Below are 19,650 nucleotides of genomic sequence, written 5' to 3'. Positions count from 1 at the left end.
ATATCGATTCAAAGAATGCGAATATTTTACTGTTAGTTATGATCGATTTACGATTCGATTATATATTTCAATTGCAAATTTAACGGGTAATCTTTAGCTTCCCTAAGTTAGTTCCATTTCTTGCTTTAACTTATTTAATTGTTTATTAAATTTTGTATTTTGTATTAAGTTTTATATAATATCCAACATTTTCGTGCCCACTGTGAAGTGCTTCGATTTCTGGCCTGAAAACTTTGACTGGGCCCAGAGATACAAAGATGGCGCTGTGCTCGCTCTGCGCCGCTGAGATTAACGCGCTGATAGACGCGGCAGGCGCCGTCGGCTTGGCCAGGATAACTGCCAGGACGAACAGCGATGACACTCATACGCCGCCTTGTCCGGCCCTCCCTCTTCTCGCTCCCCCTCTCCTGCTGTGTGTGTGTCGTTCTGTGTGTGAATCACCGTTAAGATAATGGCTGCAATTGCGGTGACCCCCAGGCGTGGTTTTGCCTTTTTTTTCGGCTTCGCCTATAAACTTTTGTTCTCTTTGTTGATTTTCTTTCTCTGTTGCCCCAGACTCCTCGGCTCTTTATCTCCATCTCGCTCCCCACCCCCCTGAACAGTCACTACTCTGTGCTGTGTGTGTGTGTGCATTGCCGACAGCCATTTTAAATGGTTTTTAGCCATTAATGGCTGCCGCCCGTGGTTGTTGCTGCCACTGCCGTGTTGTTGTAATAACATTTTAAAATGCTTTGCTTTCGGATTTAGATTTAGTGTATGTCTCTGGGCCAGCAGCGATGGCCAGGAGTTTTTTGCCGAAAAAGGACCTTGCTGCTAATGGACCATCGTCCCGCAAAAGCCCACAGCCGCCGATGCTATATGCGAGATATGGAGGCGTGTGCCCTTCCCAGGGGAACAGGACCTGAATCCAAATCCGAATCAGCGCATCAGCATTCTGCAGAATAAAAAAATACAAAACCAAAAAATAAAAAAAAAAAAAAGTTAGCAATTTTTGTAGTCTAAAATGAATTTGTAATTAGAACCTAAAATGTATTTTTAATTAGCTCAGCATTTTTAGTAGATCCTGACCGGAGACAACATTTTGTAGAGCGGAGAGGAGGCTACCAAAAGAACTCAGTAAAAGCGAAGCATTAAAAGCCAGTTGAAAGCTCAATAAAAGTAAATGTCTGAAGCTAGTACAATTAGCCAGAGTCTGGACGATTTAAATTAAAGATAATGATGGAAAAAACACAAAGAGAATATCTTACATATTATATATAACAAGAAGATTCTCTTTAATATATTTTATCTTGTACTAAACCCCAACATATCAATGAGAAATTGAACCATAAATGCTATTTATTCTTTCAATTTATTTCTAAATTATGAAATTTTGTATAAAAGATCCATAATTTATGTTTTTCCATCTTCTTCTTTCATTGCAGCGCCGATGGCAACTATGAAGTGACAATAATGACAAAAGCCATTCTTCATCACACGGGCAAAGTGGTGTGGAAACCACCCGCCATTTACAAATCCTTTTGCGAAATTGATGTCGAATACTTTCCGTTCGATGAGCAGACATGTTTCATGAAGTTCGGCTCCTGGACCTACGATGGTTACATGGTAAGTGTTTCCATCACAAACCCACCCAAACCCAATCCCTATGCCAATCCCTAGCCTAATCCCAAATCCTGAAGGCTCGCCGCAACAGCTGGCAACTCTGGCCACGGACAGATTATGTCCTGGGCCATCAATCAAAATCGAAGCTGAACCAAATCCGAAAGAAGAATATTGCTGAGACAGAGGCTGAGGCTGGCTTTGATTCTGTCTGACTGAGTGCTAATCAAACGTTGCTCTGACTCGATTATAAAAACATTAATTTTAAGAAATAACATATATGTGGGGTTGCGGGAGTTAACTCCCCGTTAAACGACTATTTAAACATGTTAAAAAATGAAAAAGAACGTACGCTTTTTATGATTTACTTGAATGGATTTTCATGGTTAAATATATGTGCGCGTTTTTTTTTCATTCGAGATTCTGCAGTTAATGTTTACTTTGTTTTTTGTACACTTGACACGTTTCACTTGCTGTCATGTGATAAATCAACTGGAGTCCCCTCCATTTTCCATTTTCCATGCGCATCGTGTGTGTGTGGGTGTGCGAGATAACAGCTGGCAGCTGCGTTTAATGAACCAGGCCACGCCCATGCCTTTTCAAAAACTTTTGTGTAGGGACTGTTAACGACAAAAAACAAAGAAAAGTGAAATTTATAAAATTTTAGAGGAGCTCGGAGTAGAGAATACCTCTTAAATTAAAGAAACACAACGCCTTATGTTAGTGATTTGAATTTGTTCTGAATACTTAATTAATTTATTATGTAGTAGAAGTGGAAATTTAGAATGTTATTCAATTTTCAATGATAAAGAAATTAATAAACATCTGTAAATACTTTACTCTATTTATTCAATAAATAAGTTATATAACTTCATGGATATTATTAAAAGAAATTGTAAACCATTTAAGTTACAAAATTAAATACCCAATAACCTAATATCGAGGGTGTTTCCAAAATATTTTTTGGGGGGCGGCACAACTGTTGCGCCGCTCGAAGGCCGCCCAGGCTCTTCCTTCCCATTGTTATTGTGTTCATTATGAGCAGCAACAAAATATAAGAGAAAGGAAGTGGAAGCTGGGGCAAAATCGAAAAATGACAGCACATTATTCTACATATAAATTTTTCGTTTGCTTCCCTTTTACGCATCACAAATTTCGAGCATGCTTCATTGACTTTCGACTTTTTCGCAACCCGTGTGGGATATGGAATTGTGAATCGGCTTCTGGGCATTTTACAGTGTCAGCGCAAATGCAGGACGAGGTATTAATGACAGCTGTCCCGGCAGACTGAGAGGTTTATGTATTCCATAGTTTTTTTCTTACTTTCTTTATTCAGTTTGCCAAGTACACACGACAAAAGAAAGAATGCTGAATCCAAAGGTCGGGCCTAGGAATGAATAGACAAGTGAATGAATGGTTGGTTAGTTGGGAAATCCTTGAACTATTTCCAAGTTTCCCTTACAAAACTTTCCTGGAGTAACAAATAAGGAGTCGAGAATAGTTTGCCTAAATATGATTGCTTGGCAGCAGAAATTTCGTTGCTTAGGCTGATGAAAGTACTTTAATTATTAAAGTTTTTTGTAATAATAAATATACCTTAGCCTCTCGGAAGTATCGGGAATAATATGCTGTTATTCAGAAAATACAGAATAAACTTTATTATTAATAATTGAAATCGCTTTCAAAGACACTCCACTAACAGAACCACCAACTGATAAATGAGCAACAGACAACAAATGGTAAATCAAGACAAATGGAAATGAAATAAAGGTTACAAGCGCCAATGTCATTTGCGTTTCGGGCGGCACGTGAGCCAAACTTATCTCGATTCCTGCCATCAGACGCTGAGTTAGGATCCGGAACAGGAATAGGAACCATTCACCGAGACTCCCTACCTACCTGCCTTCCTCTGTCTCTCACCCTCTGGGCAATTCACTGTGCAATTGACGATTGTCAAAAATTTGTCAGAAAGTACGTTTTCCCATCACCTTTGATTTGCCCAGCTGGCATCTGGCAAGGGGCACGGAAAAGCCGTGAGCGACACTTGGGGCAAATGGTGTCGAGGGAGCCTGGGGAAATGAGCCAACAAATCAACATAAATAGATGTATGATTGGCCCGGGTTCGTGTCGGGGCGAACAGGTGCAGCAGTTGCCAAAGTTGCTGGGCATAAATCAGCAAGTTTAAAGCAAAAGGCAGCAGGTGCCAGTTTCTCCTATTGATTATCCCACTCTTTGATCTCTGGATAATCCCTAGATACAAATTTTATAAAAGAAAACAAAGAAAGAGGAAGTATGTATCGTATTCATTGTATATCTTGGATCATGAGTTCGAATGTGAAATCGATCATAACTAAGCGAAACGTGTATTAGTTTCAATTTTGAAAGCTATTTGATTTCGATTGCAATTGCCAATCAATGGCTTTTTGGCCTTCGTATAATATGGGTATTCTAGTTATAATAAGTTAATATTTTTATGTGCTAATTTTTTGGTGAAATCCAAATTTTTCTAATATCATAACTAAGCTAAAAATGCATTAATTTCTCTTCGGAAAGTTTTCCTATGCTAGTTTTTACAAGGTTAACAAATCTGCATACTTTGTTTTTAAATTTATAAATTTTAAATTTTTGTCAAATTTCGAGATTTTAACAATTTACAAATTTTAGCAATACAATTTAGAAAAAAATTTAAAAATTTATTTTTCTACCGGATATGGCTAGATCGATTCAACTTTTAATTCTGATCAAAAATATATATGATTTATAGGGCCGGAAATGACTGCTTCACTACGTTTTAATATTCAGACTGAAATTATAATACCCTGCAAGGGTACAAAATCAATATTAGTGAATAATTTATAATTGAGTTAGGCTGTTAACTTTGAGTATACATTTGTAAATATCCCTAATACAAATTGCTGAATCACTTTGAATTTAAACTAAGTAACAAGGTCCATGGCATTACGAGAAGTAATAGAAATATAATTAAAGCATCTACATAACATATATAATATAATTGTCATGGTTAAGACTTACCGCAGTAGAAGATTCTTCTTAGTCATAGCTTAATTCCTCCCAGTCCAAAGATATATTCTTGGTGACTTCAAGTAGGCTTCTGTTGGGATCATTCAAGTTAGCTACTTCCTGGTTATCCATATGTTAGGCATTGGTCAGGCGATATCACTATCATTACCACTATCACTATCGATGTAAACACCTCGAAGGCCGCGAAGAGACTGAGGGCGGCGGGCCGGCAATGCCTCTATTTATACTCCTCGACTAAAGAGAAGAGCAGAGAAAGTAAGAGTGAGAGCGCAAGAGGGAAAGAGGGAAAGAGTTACCTCTAGAGAGTCTAGAGAGAGGTGCCTCTGGAGATTCGCAGAGAGAGCAGCACATGCATTTAACGACTGACAAACAGACATGGCTCTATCGACTCGGCTGATGCTGATCAAGAATATATATAGTCTATATGTTCGAAAATGACTGACTAAAATTTTAATACCCATCGAGGGTATACACAAATATAAAGGCCACGTGTACTTGTAACAATTTATATTTTTTAAATATAAAATATAGGTAGGCTTAAAATAAATGTTAAACAAAATTAGAATTGATTTATAATAATATCAATTTAACTTTAAGATTTAATTCTTATTGGCGCAGTTGTCTTTTGTTTGATTTAATTACTTATTGAGTCGATCTATCCCGATTTGTCATTTCAAAATAATAAACAAAATGTCCATAATAAATTTTAATACTTTCTGTAATTATTTATATATATTAAATTAATATAAAATTTTAAAAATTTTACCAGGTTGACTTGAGGCACTTGAAGCAAACTGCCGACTCGGATAACATCGAGGTGGGCATAGACCTGCAGGACTATTACATCTCCGTCGAGTGGGATATTATGAGAGTTCCTGCTGTGCGCAATGAGAAGTTCTACAGCTGCTGCGAGGAACCTTACCTGGATATCGTGTTCAACCTGACGCTGCGCCGGAAGACGCTCTTCTATACGGTCAACCTGATTATTCCCTGTGTGGGGATCTCGTTCCTCTCGGTGCTGGTCTTCTATCTGCCCAGTGATTCCGGCGAAAAGATCTCACTCTGTATCAGCATCCTGCTCTCGCTCACTGTGTTCTTCCTGCTGCTGGCGGAGATTATTCCGCCAACCTCATTGACAGTTCCGCTCCTGGGAAAGTATCTGCTCTTCACCATGATGCTGGTCACACTCTCCGTCGTGGTCACCATTGCCGTGCTCAATGTGAACTTCAGGTGGGTGAACTCTATCTATCGTAATCTCAGTAAGATTATCTAATTTTCCTCATTCGGTTTGCAGATCACCTGTCACGCATCGCATGGCACCGTGGGTGCAACGCCTCTTCATCCAGATCCTGCCCAAGCTGCTCTGCATCGAGCGGCCCAAGAAGGAGGAGCCCGAGGAGGATCAGCCGCCCGAGGTGCTCACCGATGTCTATCACCTGCCGCCGGATGTGGACAAGTTTGTCAACTACGATTCGAAGCGCTTCAGCGGCGACTATGGCATTCCAGGTACGTCGTTACCAGAATCTAAGCTCCACTAGTCCTAACAAAGGTAGTCCTCCCGATGGAGGCTGTTAGAGAAAATCCTATGGAAAACAGGGAAAAGTTTTCCATTATTTTCCCGTTCTGCTTGAGGCAAACTTTCTGTGTAGAACTTTACTTCTTGGGCTGCTTGTGCGGCTTCTTGTTCCGAGCTGCAGTTGGGAAATTTATGAATGTTTTCAACTGGCTTTAGTGGGCACATTACCAACGGAGCATGCAGCGGGCAACGTGAAAGTTGCAACTTGCCAGTTTATATTCCCTTTTAAATATGCACAACAACATTGAAATTATATGCATTCAGACACACCACTTTATAATGACGCTGAGAGCGGGGGCGGGCGAAATAATTTATGACAATTAACAAGTGCAACTGCAAGGACGCCGGCCAAATGGAAACTTTCGGTCGCGTCTTATAAAGGAAATGAGTTTCGTATAGTTTTCTTATTGACTAGCAGCATTTAGATGAGGCATTAAAGTCTAACTTTGTCCTTGTTTTTTGTTAAACTTTCTCCAAGCTAAAATTGTAATGTATCGTGGTGCTACCTGGCGTATACGCAATATTACGTATACGAGATGGTCACCCTTGAGACCTGGAATTCCAACAAGAAAACACAGCTCCGATCAAAAGCTGCAATAAAAAGAAAATAAAAGAAAAGAAAAGTTATCAAGAAATTGACTTCTAATTGTATTATATCCATATATGTATAAGGACTAAATTCACTGCGAAACACAGACTTCATCTTTATAACGCTGTTAAAGACTTTTATTAATTTTTCCGTTCAAAGACAAAAAACTAAGCGCCCGAAAGCAAAATAAAAAACAGCAGAAGAAACAGACTGAAACTTTTAAATAACACTACGAAATCTCGGCACTACCTGACGTATACGCAATATTACGTATACGACATGTTGACCCTTGAGACCAGGAAAAAGAAGTAATACACCGCAGTCGAAGTCATTAAGAAATTGACTTCGAATTATAGCCAAAGAACCAAGTTCAAGGGAAACACGAACTTCATCTTAATCCTGCGGTTAAAAAATTTAATAATTTCCCCCTTCTCGGAAAGAAAAGTAAGCGCGCGAAAACAAAAAGGAGAAACGACAAAAGAAATAAGCTGAAACTTTGAAATGGCCATGCGAAATAAATGGAAAATGCAAAATGGAAAACAGAATGCAGAAAACTATTTATTGAGTTTCCTTCTGCTTCTGTTGGCCTGCGCTCGAGGTTGAGGGTCCTTTGTCCACATCCACTTCCTTCGGGGACGACATTGTGCCTAAGAGAATTGCGCCAAAGACAAAGCAGAAAAGTTACAAATTGCATTTACAACTTTATTTGCCTAATGCTGTTAATGCCGATCCCCGGCAAGAAAATAAGATGTGACCTTCGGAAAGAGTTTTTTTATGTAGTATTAGCTGTAATTTGGTAAATTTGTGCTTTAATAATTTAAACTCGGGTCAGATACTACAATAAGGCAGAAGACAGACAGTTTTAAAGTTACTATTTTACAAATCACTAATCTCTTCCGATTTGTTCACTTATTTGCAGCACTCCCCGCCTCACACCGCTTCGACCTGGCCGCGGCGGGTGGCATTAGCGCCCATTGCTTTGGTGAACCGCCTCTGCCCTCCTCACTGCCACTTCCGGGCGCCGATGACGACCTGTTTAGCCCCTCGGGCCTCAACGGGGACATCAGTCCCGGCTGTTGTCCAGCTGCTGCAGCTGCCGCTGCGGCCGCGGCCGCCGATCTCAGTCCCACGTTCGAGAAACCCTATGCCCGTGAGATGGAGAAGACCATCGAGGGATCACGCTTTATAGCGCAGCATGTGAAGAATAAGGATAAGTTTGAGAGCGTGAGTATTGATTAAAGTACTTAATATTTTTCACAGCAACTATCTTCGTTTGATTATTATTTTTAAAGTTAGTCCTTAACCAAATAAACTGACGACTTACCTGGAAAGTAAACGAATTAAATACTTCCTTTCATTTGGTTTGTAAAAACTAACCAAATCCGTTCTCCTTTTTGAGTTTTAACCGCGAATTGAAATTGGAATTGTTGCCTTGCCACGCTGTAATTAATTTCCCACAAAACAGAAAGCAAAATGTAATAATCCGTGGCCACACTGCCACACCCGTATTGTTTTCCCCTATTGCCAAACTCCAATCGTTGGCAAATGGAACAGGCAAGCCAGACCAGACCAGACTGGAGCAGACCTAACCAAACCAAACCAAACCCAACCAAACCAATCCAGACCAGGCCAGCATGTCTGGCCCTGTGTTTATGTCTGCTCCTGATAACCCGCATTAGCTGCAGTCCGACAAAAATCCAACATCCGCCGAAAAAGAAAAAAAAGAGTGTACCCCAACCATATTCGGTTGAATCACGGTGTCGATGGAAGGCGATATTTTTCGGTTTCTGGTGGTGCTGCTGCTGGAACTGGTGGGTCTAGTGGGTCTGGTGGGTTTGAAATGGCAAAGTGAAGGGAAATCGTGCTGTCGCCACCGTTGGAGCTGAGTGATTGAGTTGTTTGTGCGCAAATAGGAGGAGTTTGCAACATGCGGTTGCAGCAGTGCAGCAGTTTGCCATTTGACGGCGAATTTGCCATGTGTACGAACGATTCTGTGTACTTTGGGCTCAGAATGTGTGAGTCTGTGTGTGGGTTGAGTGTGTGGATGGGTAAGAACTAAACTGAAATCGTGTTTGCTTTGGAACATTTCAATCGAAGTTAACCGCAAATCTGAATTAGATCTGCCAAAGCCATTTTATTAGTTTTCGATTGGCAAAATGATTAATGAAGATACATAGTTGCAAAAGGGAATTTAAAGTACAGGAGCGGAAAAAGGAAATCAATAACACAAATCCTTTTATATCTTAAATATCTTATACTTCATATTTCTGTAGTGTCCTTACTTATCTGAATTCTTTATTTTTCCTTCTTGCATCCTTGCAGGTGGAGGAGGACTGGAAATACGTTGCCATGGTCTTGGATCGTATGTTTCTGTGGATCTTTGCAATTGCTTGCGTGGTCGGCACTGCACTGATTATCCTGCAGGCGCCCAGCCTGTATGACCAATCGCAACCGATCGATATACTCTACTCGAAGATTGCCAAGAAGAAATTCGAGCTGCTCAAGATGGGCAGCGAAAACACCTTATAGCGACCACTTGGGTTCGCAGCGGGCTGGTGGAATTTAATCATCAGCTCGTTGCGGACCCTGTTCGCCGCTCGCGATGATGACCGTGGATAATATACGATGAGCCACACCATGAGCATTTCCTCGGCGTTGTACAACACCAACATCAGCAACAGCAGCAGTGACAGTGGCAGTGTCCTTAGCAAAGTTGTTAAGCTCCTGGTGGACAGTGTTGGAAAGGCCAATGAAACGGAAACCTCATGGAGCCCATCATAGAAACCGCGAGGCGAGTGAAGCGAACATTGCGAAATGAATTGAAATTATGATACAATCGAAATCAGTAGAAAAGGAGGGCAAGTTTTTGGAGCAGTTGATCAAAATACGTATGTAAATGTAATTCGAGGGTGTTGTAGTGTTGATTAACCGTGACAGTGCTGGAAAGCGACGTAAGCCAGAAGATCGGCTTAGTATGTAAGTTTTTTGATGTATGATTGTATGGATCGAAGTTCGATTGGTACCGGGCACGTATCCCGGGGCCAGTGTTGTAAAAAGCGAATGGAGTTTTGTAAGTTATATAGTATTTTTGAGCGCCAAAAAGTTCCTTGTTACATCTTTTAGTTTTAAAGTTCCACACAACACAAATACACACGAAGAAAAGAACAAAAAAAAAAACAAGACAACCGAAACAAAAACAAATGAAAATGTTTTAAAATTGCATTTTAAATTTAAATCTGACTGTATGTGTTCAATGCGTATGTATGGCTGCTGGTATGGATGCGAGTGTGAATGCTAAAATATATACATATGGAAATGAGAATCAATTTTAATTGTTTATTTATTTGTGCATATTTTTCACAATATTTTTAGCAGGGCAAACAAAAAACAAAATAATAAGAACACAGAAAAACTGGGCAAGAATTAAATTGCATACAATTCCGAAACTATTTTTAGCATAAATAAGTAAAATAAATACGGTAAAAGTACATTAAATTAGCCAGTAAGTCGTAACTAATCGTAGATAAGCCAATCTAGTATTGAATTAAACTTAATATTAACAAAGCGAGGTCCGATAGCTTGCTGCAAGGCAACTCGGCTCGCAGGAAGCGCGAAATTCTGAAATAAATTTAGTTAAATGTTGATAGCGAGTCGTCGTCACATTTTTAAGGCCACATATTTTTACTAACATCAACACACAAACACAACACTCACACACATAACTATATTATATCGAGCAAGCATACATATAATATATAGAGTACGTATTTATAGGACTGCAGCTAGCCAAAATCACATAAAAACAAAAGCCGACACACAAAACAATTTCAATTAAAAACACATAAACACAAACAGGAAACAATAACTAAAGCCAATTGGATTTTTGCGAACACTATTTGCACAATTCGAAGCGATTTTAATCAATTAAATTATTGCGTATAATACGAATTTCATTCTCACCCAGCTGGGTACGCCTTCATGGGATTTTGATTGTTTTCCTCAGTCACTACCTTTCACTGTTTATTTAGCAGTGACTTTGCTCCTCAACTTTCTCCCCCTTTCTCTCTTCCGCTATCGCCGTTTCTCTGCAACCTCAACTCACTGTTTCGTAGCATAGTTTTGTGCACTCATTATGCATTCATCGGAGCATGCGAAACGTTCAGAAACCTTTGGCAAGTTCAATTTAAAATAAAACTTTTTAATTACTTTCAACGGGCCACGCGAGTGCCGTTCTGAGTTCTAGGCTCTCCATTCTCCGTTTCTGGTTGCTGTATTTCTGGCCATTTCCAATAGCCTCGCTCGGCAAAACACCTTCAATTTAAATGCCAAAGCTAACGAAACTTGCCACAAGGTTGGCCTGCCACGCCCACTAGACCCCCCTATGCCACTGCCACCCACTCGTTTTTGCTTTTTGCATTTTTAATTGATTTTGGAAAAGTTTTTCGCCACTAGAGCAACAAGAACAGTAAACATTAAGCAAACGTGAAAGCAACCGCCGGTTTTTTTGCCTTCCCGAAGAGTGTGCAAAATGGGGTGTGCGTGTGTGTGTGTGTGTGTGTGAGGCGGTAGTGCCAAAAAGGGGCGTGGCAGTGCCACAAGGCATGCAACAAATTAAGTGTGGAATGCAATTTGCCATTCAACGGGTGTGTGTGCGAGTGTGTATAAGCATGTGAACCAGAGTATGTGTGAATAGTTAATAAAAAAATAAAAAGCGAAAAGCAAACAAGTATGCACACTCTTAGTAATGAGAAAAACACTTTTTGAAATCCAGAAAAATATATTAAAAACTTTTATATAGATTTCTCTTTTTCCCTAACTATTTTTTAAGTTATTTATTGGTGCCTTGATAAAATTCTGTATTTCAAGCTATTGAAATTTGTTTTGATATATTTTGAATTTTTTAATCTTTATAATCAAATATTAAAAACAAGTTTCTTTAATTCCCTTTTCGATTTCCACTTGATTTTGGTCTAAAAGCAAACTTTTCATTTTATTTTTGGTAGAAACAAGAGATTTCAAGATGGTAAACAATTTGTTTCCCTATTTTTTTCCCCCATGTACACCAAACTCGCCAAGCATAAGTTAAATCTTCGCAAAAACTATTAGCAAAGAATGCCGCGACAACGGCAACCCTGAGCACCCTGCCAGGGTTGTCAAGCCGCCTGCGTGTTGCTCATTGTTGCCGGCTGCCTGAATGTTGCCAATTCAGCTGCTTTTGCTGCTACAGGCATTGTGCGTGCTAGCCCGGCACAAGTTTAATTAAAATTCCTAATCGAAAATATTCAACATTTGTGAATGTGAATTAATTAAAATAGTTTTCCAAGCCAACGATTGTGGCCCGCTGAGCCCGAGGAGAAAGTGCAGTGGTAGTGTTCAAGGCATGCCAGTATATTATATTTTCTATTTGTTCTGGCCGAAGGACTCGGTCTCTGAGAATTTATTGTCCGCCTTAAAGCCACAATTGACTGAGTACCAAAGCTGGTTTGCCTTTAAAACTTTTGTCATTACTCTTTTATTTAAACTTTTCCTACAACACACAAAACAAACACTTCACACAGACACACGATTAGCGATAAACAAAAAAAAGTGGAAAATTTAACAGGAAAACCTAAATAGCGAATGCCATTTTGGGTGTAATAAAATGTAAAGTGCATAAAAATCAACAGTTAACATTTTTTAAATATTTAGCTATTAAACTAAAATTAAAATAATCGTTATAAAGTAAACAAACGGAATATCATAAATCAAGTAATTAAATAAAACGCGAGAACTAAATGTAAAACGAAACACTTGTCGCACTAAATGGCAAAGTGGAAAATTTAATAAAATAAATAAACACACACACCATACCCAGACACACACACACACCACAGGCAGATACCAATTATAATTGTGCATCAAATATTGAAAGTATTAAACTGAGCTTGTAAAATTTTAAAAATTACACACACATAAAATTTACCCAAACCGAAATGGGGAAAAAAGAGCGAAAACTATTTGATAACATTCTCGACTTCCGTTTCGAAAAGCATATAATAAAAAGTCTGAAAATAAAATGCAATATACAAACACATACACATGCAAAGGAAGTATAAATAAATACACAACACACATGACACCTTTTAAAATGCAAAAACCGAATAGCCAATAATACGAGGCAGCGTTAAAAAATATAAAAATAAAAAATAGGTTCACAAAAAATTGATGCCAGCAAAATGAAAACTCCGCAATTAAAACTGTTTAGATCGCACATTCAAACCGAGAACGGATATATGAAATATACTTTGTGAAATAACGATAATGTCAGCCTAAGTTCTTGGTTCCCTTAAGGTTTGTAGAAATCTTGACACTCAAATAGAAGCGAGTCGATATTACGCCTTTTTGGTGCCACCTGTACATATTTATATATTGTATATTTAAATTTGCATAAGCTTTAAATATATTTTATTTAATAAAAAATCGTCTCAGATAATTTAAATGGGCGTATAATTAATATTTGGTTTAGTGCATAACAATTGTTAAATCAAATTTGTATTATATGCTCTTTCGTTTACGAATATTGTGTACAGACTTCCAGCCTAACAACAAGTGTTTTGTTATAGTTTTAGACAATCAACTATTAAAGAATATTTAAAAAACAGCAAAGCGAAATGAAAACAAAGAACTAATGACAAGTAAATGGCGTAACTTTTCTGTGAATAAAACAAACTAAACGAGTAAAAAAATGCGTGAAAACATTAATGCGTATTTAAGCTTAATGTCACTATGGAAAATCAAAAAAACAAAAAAATTAAACGAGAGGCGACGATGAGTTCATTTCAACAAAAAACCATTTTGTAAATTTTTTCACTTGGGAAATCGACACGCTAAAGCAAAAACTAAAAATAAATAGAGAAATAAATGAAAGCTCGTTCTAACAAATAATGCGAATAAAAAACACAAAGAATAAAGACACTTGAGAAAAAAACAAAATCGAATTAACGTCAAATACATAGAAGTGTATATGCTCTCATTGGTTGTGTTTTTAGGTTATAAACAAATAGGTTTGCCTCTGTGTGGGTGTGAGAGCGTGTGTGGTGTGTGGCCACACACAGGCACACGCACGGCACGGACCAGCAAGCAGACAAACAATCGTTCATTCAATCACTCAATCAGTCGGTCTGCCGTCAATCGGCCGGACCCCCTAGTTGTACAGTTCATTTTCACATTGATTCATAAATATTAACAAATAAATTTAATTAAATTTAGCGCGCGATTTAGCCACGATAATCGTGCATTACTGTATATTATGCTAATAATGTCAAACATTTTCAATTTGCCTTTTTAAGCCCATTCTGTTAAAGGTTTTCCCCATTTTGTTTCTAGCTAAATGTTTAGTATGCTTGATATAAAAAAACAAAACAAAAAGCAAATAAAAAAGAAAAAAAAACGAAAATAGTTTAAGTAATTGAGAAGAAACCATGTAATTTAAATACTGCCACAAATAAGACGAAATGAAATGCAAATAGTACATATAAAAAAATATACACATATATACATATATGTATCAAGTACGAGTATTAACGATATACGAACTAGTTAAGAGCAAACAATTTTCAGAGTGTGTCCACAATGGGTAAAATCGGATGGATCTGATCCGATACGAGCGGATAATGCCACTCAAATTAGTCACATAAGATTCGAACATGAAGACCGGGGCTGGAAGTTAACATTGAAGCTAAGGACTAGATAAGATATAAACCTGTACATATAGCTAAATATAGCCACACACCAAATGACACACACACATAGCAATGCATACGCCACGAGCACACATCGGTTCATTTCCAGGACATGTATATAAGGATATATTGCGAGGCCACCGCCGATCCATCATCGATCAGTCAGCAAGCGAAAAGAATTTATTTTAAGTACAATTCATTTCACGATTACAGTTAAAGCAGACAACGAACTTGTTAGAAACCCAAAAACCAAGAAAAAAAAACTTAGATAAAGCACAGGCAAGTCTTTGACAAAAGACAACCACACAGAATGGATTGATGGCCCTTAGATGAAGTTTCTGGATAGATTTGGAAGGTTTTCTTTCGGTCCTTTTCGATGAGAAACAGAGCAGCATTCATTTTGGGCCGAAATGTGTTTCATTTTTAGACAAACGAATACAATTTTAGGGCCCCCCTTCTCCCCACTAAAGCACTACCAAATATCACAATTAGTTAATTGCGAAATAGTTATTAAATGAAAAAATAACATATATTAAAGCGAGCAAAGCAAAAAGAACTACAATGTAAACAGGAAATTGAGGTATTTGATAAATATGCGGCTTGACCCTGAGATTCAAAAAACATAAAATCGTATGTCTTCCAATCAAAGGTCGTCTTTTGTAGCAAACACAACAAGAATCAAAGTCTGCGTATTGCTAAAGAAAAACAGTATTTAACGAAAACAAATTGGAAGTCACTGTGGGCGTGCAGGATGTATGAGGAACCACACCACACTCCCCCCCCCCACACACACACACACTCAGACACAACACACACTGCACTGCAAGCTCATTTGGCCAGAGATCATTGCCTACTTTTAGAGGTTAGCAGGAAAAGTAAAGAGAAAACTCCAAGCAATATTCAGGCAGGGGTTTGCTGGCTTAAATGATTGCAAATTATGTATTTATTTCAGCCTAAAAGCAGTCTCCTTTTCGAGTGCTGGCATTGCCCCTGCTTAACTCCCCTGAAATCAGACCCACTTTCAGTTCCCAGCAACTAATCAAGTACCTGACAATAGATGAACTTACACCATTCCGGAGTTTCCCATGGCAAAATCCAAACCATTCATGCTCGGCTTGTACATACAAATGCCAAACGTTTAAACCAATTCGGCAGGAGTTACAACAAACAAACAAATAAACACAATACAAAATGCGTAAAATTAATTCATTAAAAACGGTTTCAATGACAGCTAAGCAAATTTCGACACTCGATACACAAACACGAGCAGCTAGCCTCACTTCATCGCAGTAAATCGAATTTGAAAGACCTCACGACTTTTGTAAGATATTTCCCACAAATCGATAAATTTAAGGACCTTGCTCATTACCAAACGGAAGACAATTCCCGGAGTTTTCAAAAACAAAACAAAAAACAACGCTTTCATAGAAATTGCAAGCAGCACCAGACAGGACACAACACACACAACACACACCTTACTCCCTGACACAGGATACAACACTCGAATAGTTAATGCTTGTGTGTATGCGTTTCGTATGACTGCCATTGCATGTGTGTGTGTGTAAGCAATGAAGCCGAAATCAAATGTATAAATTAAACAAGAAAAATTTCAAAGTAATACTAACCATATATCTGCGAATAAATGGTATTTAGGCATATTAACTATACATATACCGGTATGTATATTTTTTGTATTAACTGTTAGGTGCCGCATAGGTTTAAGTGCTTCCGTTGCAAAGTTTTTTGTGTACATTTTCTTTCAATTCGTTCGATCAGCAAAACGTATGCAAACCGAAAGGGAAAACAAAATCAATTTTAGCATCAAGGTTTTTAACTTAAAACAAATCAAAGAAAATGGCAAATCTTAGAATCTTGCAACTCACTGGGGAAAACAACACCACGAATATTAAAGTTAAAGATAAAGGCCCTCGGGCCAAACTAACGACAATTTGCTCAACAAAAATAAAAAACAAAACAAAAAAACTAATAAGGAGAAGAAACCAAAACAGTATATATTAATATTAAAGATATATGCAGTAATTTAAAGCCAGATATAAATACATGTATGGAATCAACAATTAGTTAGGCGCCCCGAGCGCTCGCTATAAATTCTACACGGAAATCAATTTTAACTAAATTGAAAATTTAGTTAAAGAATCGCATAACGTAAGTAGGCATAAGGTACGGTAATCCATAACAGATTTATGTAAAATATTTGCAAACTAAAACATGACGAGATCCGTAAGTTTAGGCTAAGCTAACTTTGACACTGCAAAATCAATGCAAGATCATCAAAAGGCAATGACCCAATGATCCGGTGACCCGATGACCCGGACGTTTGTGCATCAGTATTTTAAATAAATGTGACACAATACTTACATTTAAACGGAAAAGCGTTGCATTTACATTTCACATAAACAAGGAATACATAACAAATACATGCGTAAATATATAAATAAATACTATATATATATTAAATATATATTCGAAACTCTTTTGAACAACAAAACAGTAAACATATTGCATAATGAACCGAAACTAAAATAAACTACACACACGCGCAGCCAGCAAGCAAAAAACAATTGAACACTTCAAATTGATCAAAAAACCAACAGAATGATCATTCCCAAACGAGGAAGATAGGAGAAAACGAACAAAATTAATAGAAAACAAACAAAAATATGTTGACTAACACAACAATATAACAAAAACGAAATGCATTAAAAATCTAAACGTAAGACACTAAATAATGAACTTAAGCTAAACGCAAAAACAAATTGAAATAATAGCAACAATTGCGAAAAAGTAACACTAAAATTGAAAACAATTAAAAAAAACGACAACACATTAAAAGAAAACAATTACTATATAAATAAATGTTACGCGTTATTAAATAAAGAAGAATGAAAATAATTTGTTTTAAAAAAATATTCTCTTCTTTTATTTCAATTCAAAAGGAGGAATCTGGGCTGGGAAATATATTTCTTTAGGGAATATTAAAACGGATTTTGTTTTTAGGAAAAATCAATCAGATTTTTGTTTAAAGCTGTAATCGTATTTAGCAAATGATATTTTATTGATATTTTTATTAAACAAGAAGAAATGCACCTAGTTTTCAAGGTAAAACTGACATAGCTTTAAGTTTGCAATTAAATTATAATTACGATTTGAAAATCAGTCAGATTTATAATTTCAAAGCAATTAATCAATTTTTATCACTACTTTTTGTATAGCAATTTTTTCGATGTATCTTAACGTTTAAAAAATTCATAACTAAGTCAAAAATTAATTAATTTTAATTCGGAAACAGTTCCTATGTTAGTTTTAATAAGGTTCAAAAATCTGCATACTCAATTTAAAATGTACAACAATTACAAATTTTGATAGATTTTTAATGATTTTAACGATGTAACCCCTTAAAAAGTTTTGAAAATTCCGAAAAAATTACATTTCTTCCTTACAAAGCAATATCGACTCAGTTTTTGATGCTGATCAAGAGTATATATGATTTATAGGGTCGCAAGTAACCATTTCAAAGCGTTTTAAGCTACGGACTGAAATGATAATACTCCTCAAAGGTTTAATGGAGTTTATTTTCTCCAGTTTTACCTTTGCCACCTTCGTAGAGCATCATTAAAAATGAATTAATTCGAAGCTTTATTTTCTTTATTTTCTAATCAAATTATATACCTTTTCACATATAGTTAAACGAACTGAACTTGGTAGTGGTGGCAGCCAAATACTTTCCCAAGGCCAGAGCCAACAGGGAGAACTGACAGCCAGGATAGATTTCATGGCACTCGCGTGAGTTCCGCTTGGATCGCCGATATATACGGTCGTACTGGTGATGCTCTTGGGGTTCATCAATGGACACAGGACTAGGGGGCAGACTGAACACGGCACGAACCAGCTCCTGCAACATATTGCCACGTTTCTCGGGAGGAAGCATAAACCTAGCACTTTCGCATAAAGCACGAGCTATGCAAGCACGACCATTGAAGCCCATACTGAATGTTAAGAAATTAAGAATTACATATATAAATTAAATTAAATTAAAGATTTATCCGCTAATTACTTACTTATCAAACAAGGACTGCACCTCATCGTAAAAGGCTCTCCGAGAGCGCCGCTTGATGGTATCCTTAGCCAAAGTGGCATTCAATCCATGGGCATGCTGGATGACCCATTGATGGTTGGGCAGGTCATAGGCCACGCCCCAATTAACGGCCCAGCTAAGATAGTCCACATCGGGGTTACCAATCATGCCGATTGTCAAGCAAATGGCTCCCTGTGGGATACAAATTACCATTAAAACCACTTTACTCATACTTTCAACTGGCCAAAACACACTCACACCGAAACCGAAGAGCCATCCGGAAATGCCAGATAACGCTTTTGCCGGCGCAGAACTTTCGTCACCTCCTGAGTGGCATTCACCTCTGGCTCCATGGATTCCACGAGCACTAGGAGCAGGCACATAACCAGAAAATTCAGCAAGAACCTCATTCTATCGGCAGGGCGTTCCATTTGAAACTGAATCAGAAAACGAATCCAAAAACCCAGTTACTCTTCATGGTGGCCTACGCTTTAGCGGCGTATTAGCTCAAGTGCTGTGTTGATTGCACTGATTAGCGGCTGCCTGTAAAGTCCCTCACAACGGGGCTCATATTTACTATCATCCATTGTCTGTGGAAATGGTGCTCTTCTCTGGAATCTATACACTAAAGAAAAACTAGTTTATTGTTGAACTATTACATTTATCATTAAGCTTAACATTATGGTATTTTAATTTTTTTTTCAAATGCATACATAGTTTATAATATAATTAAATACCTTTTTTGTTAGCTTAAATAATAGCAAACTTTTCCAGTTGTTTTCAGTAATTTGGTAATTCTTTCGGTGCAGAAACCATGAAGCAGCAGCTTCCCCTTCATTTGGCCATTGGTTGTCGACGCGGCCAACACTGATTGCTGTAGCATGTAAATTTCTGTCAACAGTGGGAAATACTCTTGTTTTGTTTCCACTTCCAGTCCAATTGTCAGCATTGTAACATGAAAAACAAACAGCACAAATTATGAAATTTGCAATGCACATCCCAAAAGGGAAAAGGGAGTTGCACATGC

The 19,650-nt window shown here is 37.7% G+C and overlaps 2 protein-coding genes across 2 annotated transcripts in view; one reads left to right on the top strand and one right to left on the bottom strand.

Moving 5' to 3' along the window:
• nAChRalpha1 (nicotinic acetylcholine receptor alpha1) overlaps positions 1 to 17,455 on the top strand; it is a 70,163-nt gene extending 52,708 nt beyond the window's left edge. Inside the window, exons 6-10 of the mRNA XM_086840774.1 lie at positions 1,425 to 1,605; positions 5,411 to 5,871; positions 5,936 to 6,147; positions 7,726 to 8,030; positions 9,129 to 17,455. Coding sequence (XP_086696900.1) covers positions 1,425 to 1,605; positions 5,411 to 5,871; positions 5,936 to 6,147; positions 7,726 to 8,030; positions 9,129 to 9,335 — 1,366 coding nt within the window. The 3' untranslated portion in view covers positions 9,336 to 17,455. The remainder of the gene's footprint in view (positions 1 to 1,424; positions 1,606 to 5,410; positions 5,872 to 5,935; positions 6,148 to 7,725; positions 8,031 to 9,128) is intronic.
• Positions 14,151 to 19,033, bottom strand: LOC110186146 (uncharacterized). The gene is made up of 3 exons (XM_020955197.2): positions 18,884 to 19,033; positions 18,607 to 18,815; positions 14,151 to 18,534 (listed from the first exon to the last, which is right to left on the bottom strand). The coding sequence occupies exons 1-3, from the start codon at positions 19,031 to 19,033 to the stop codon at positions 18,222 to 18,224; spliced, it is 672 nt and encodes a 223-aa protein (XP_020810856.2). The 3' UTR covers positions 14,151 to 18,221.
• Between the last annotated feature and the right edge of the window lie 617 nt (positions 19,034 to 19,650).

The sequence above is a fragment of the Drosophila serrata genome, unplaced genomic scaffold (assembly GCF_035046125.1).
Source record: "Drosophila serrata isolate PLE 108 unplaced genomic scaffold, ASM3504612v1 contig_382, whole genome shotgun sequence".
NCBI classification, from domain to species: Eukaryota; Metazoa; Arthropoda; class Insecta; order Diptera; family Drosophilidae; genus Drosophila; species Drosophila serrata.
This window is presented reverse-complemented; position numbering and strand designations above follow the sequence as displayed.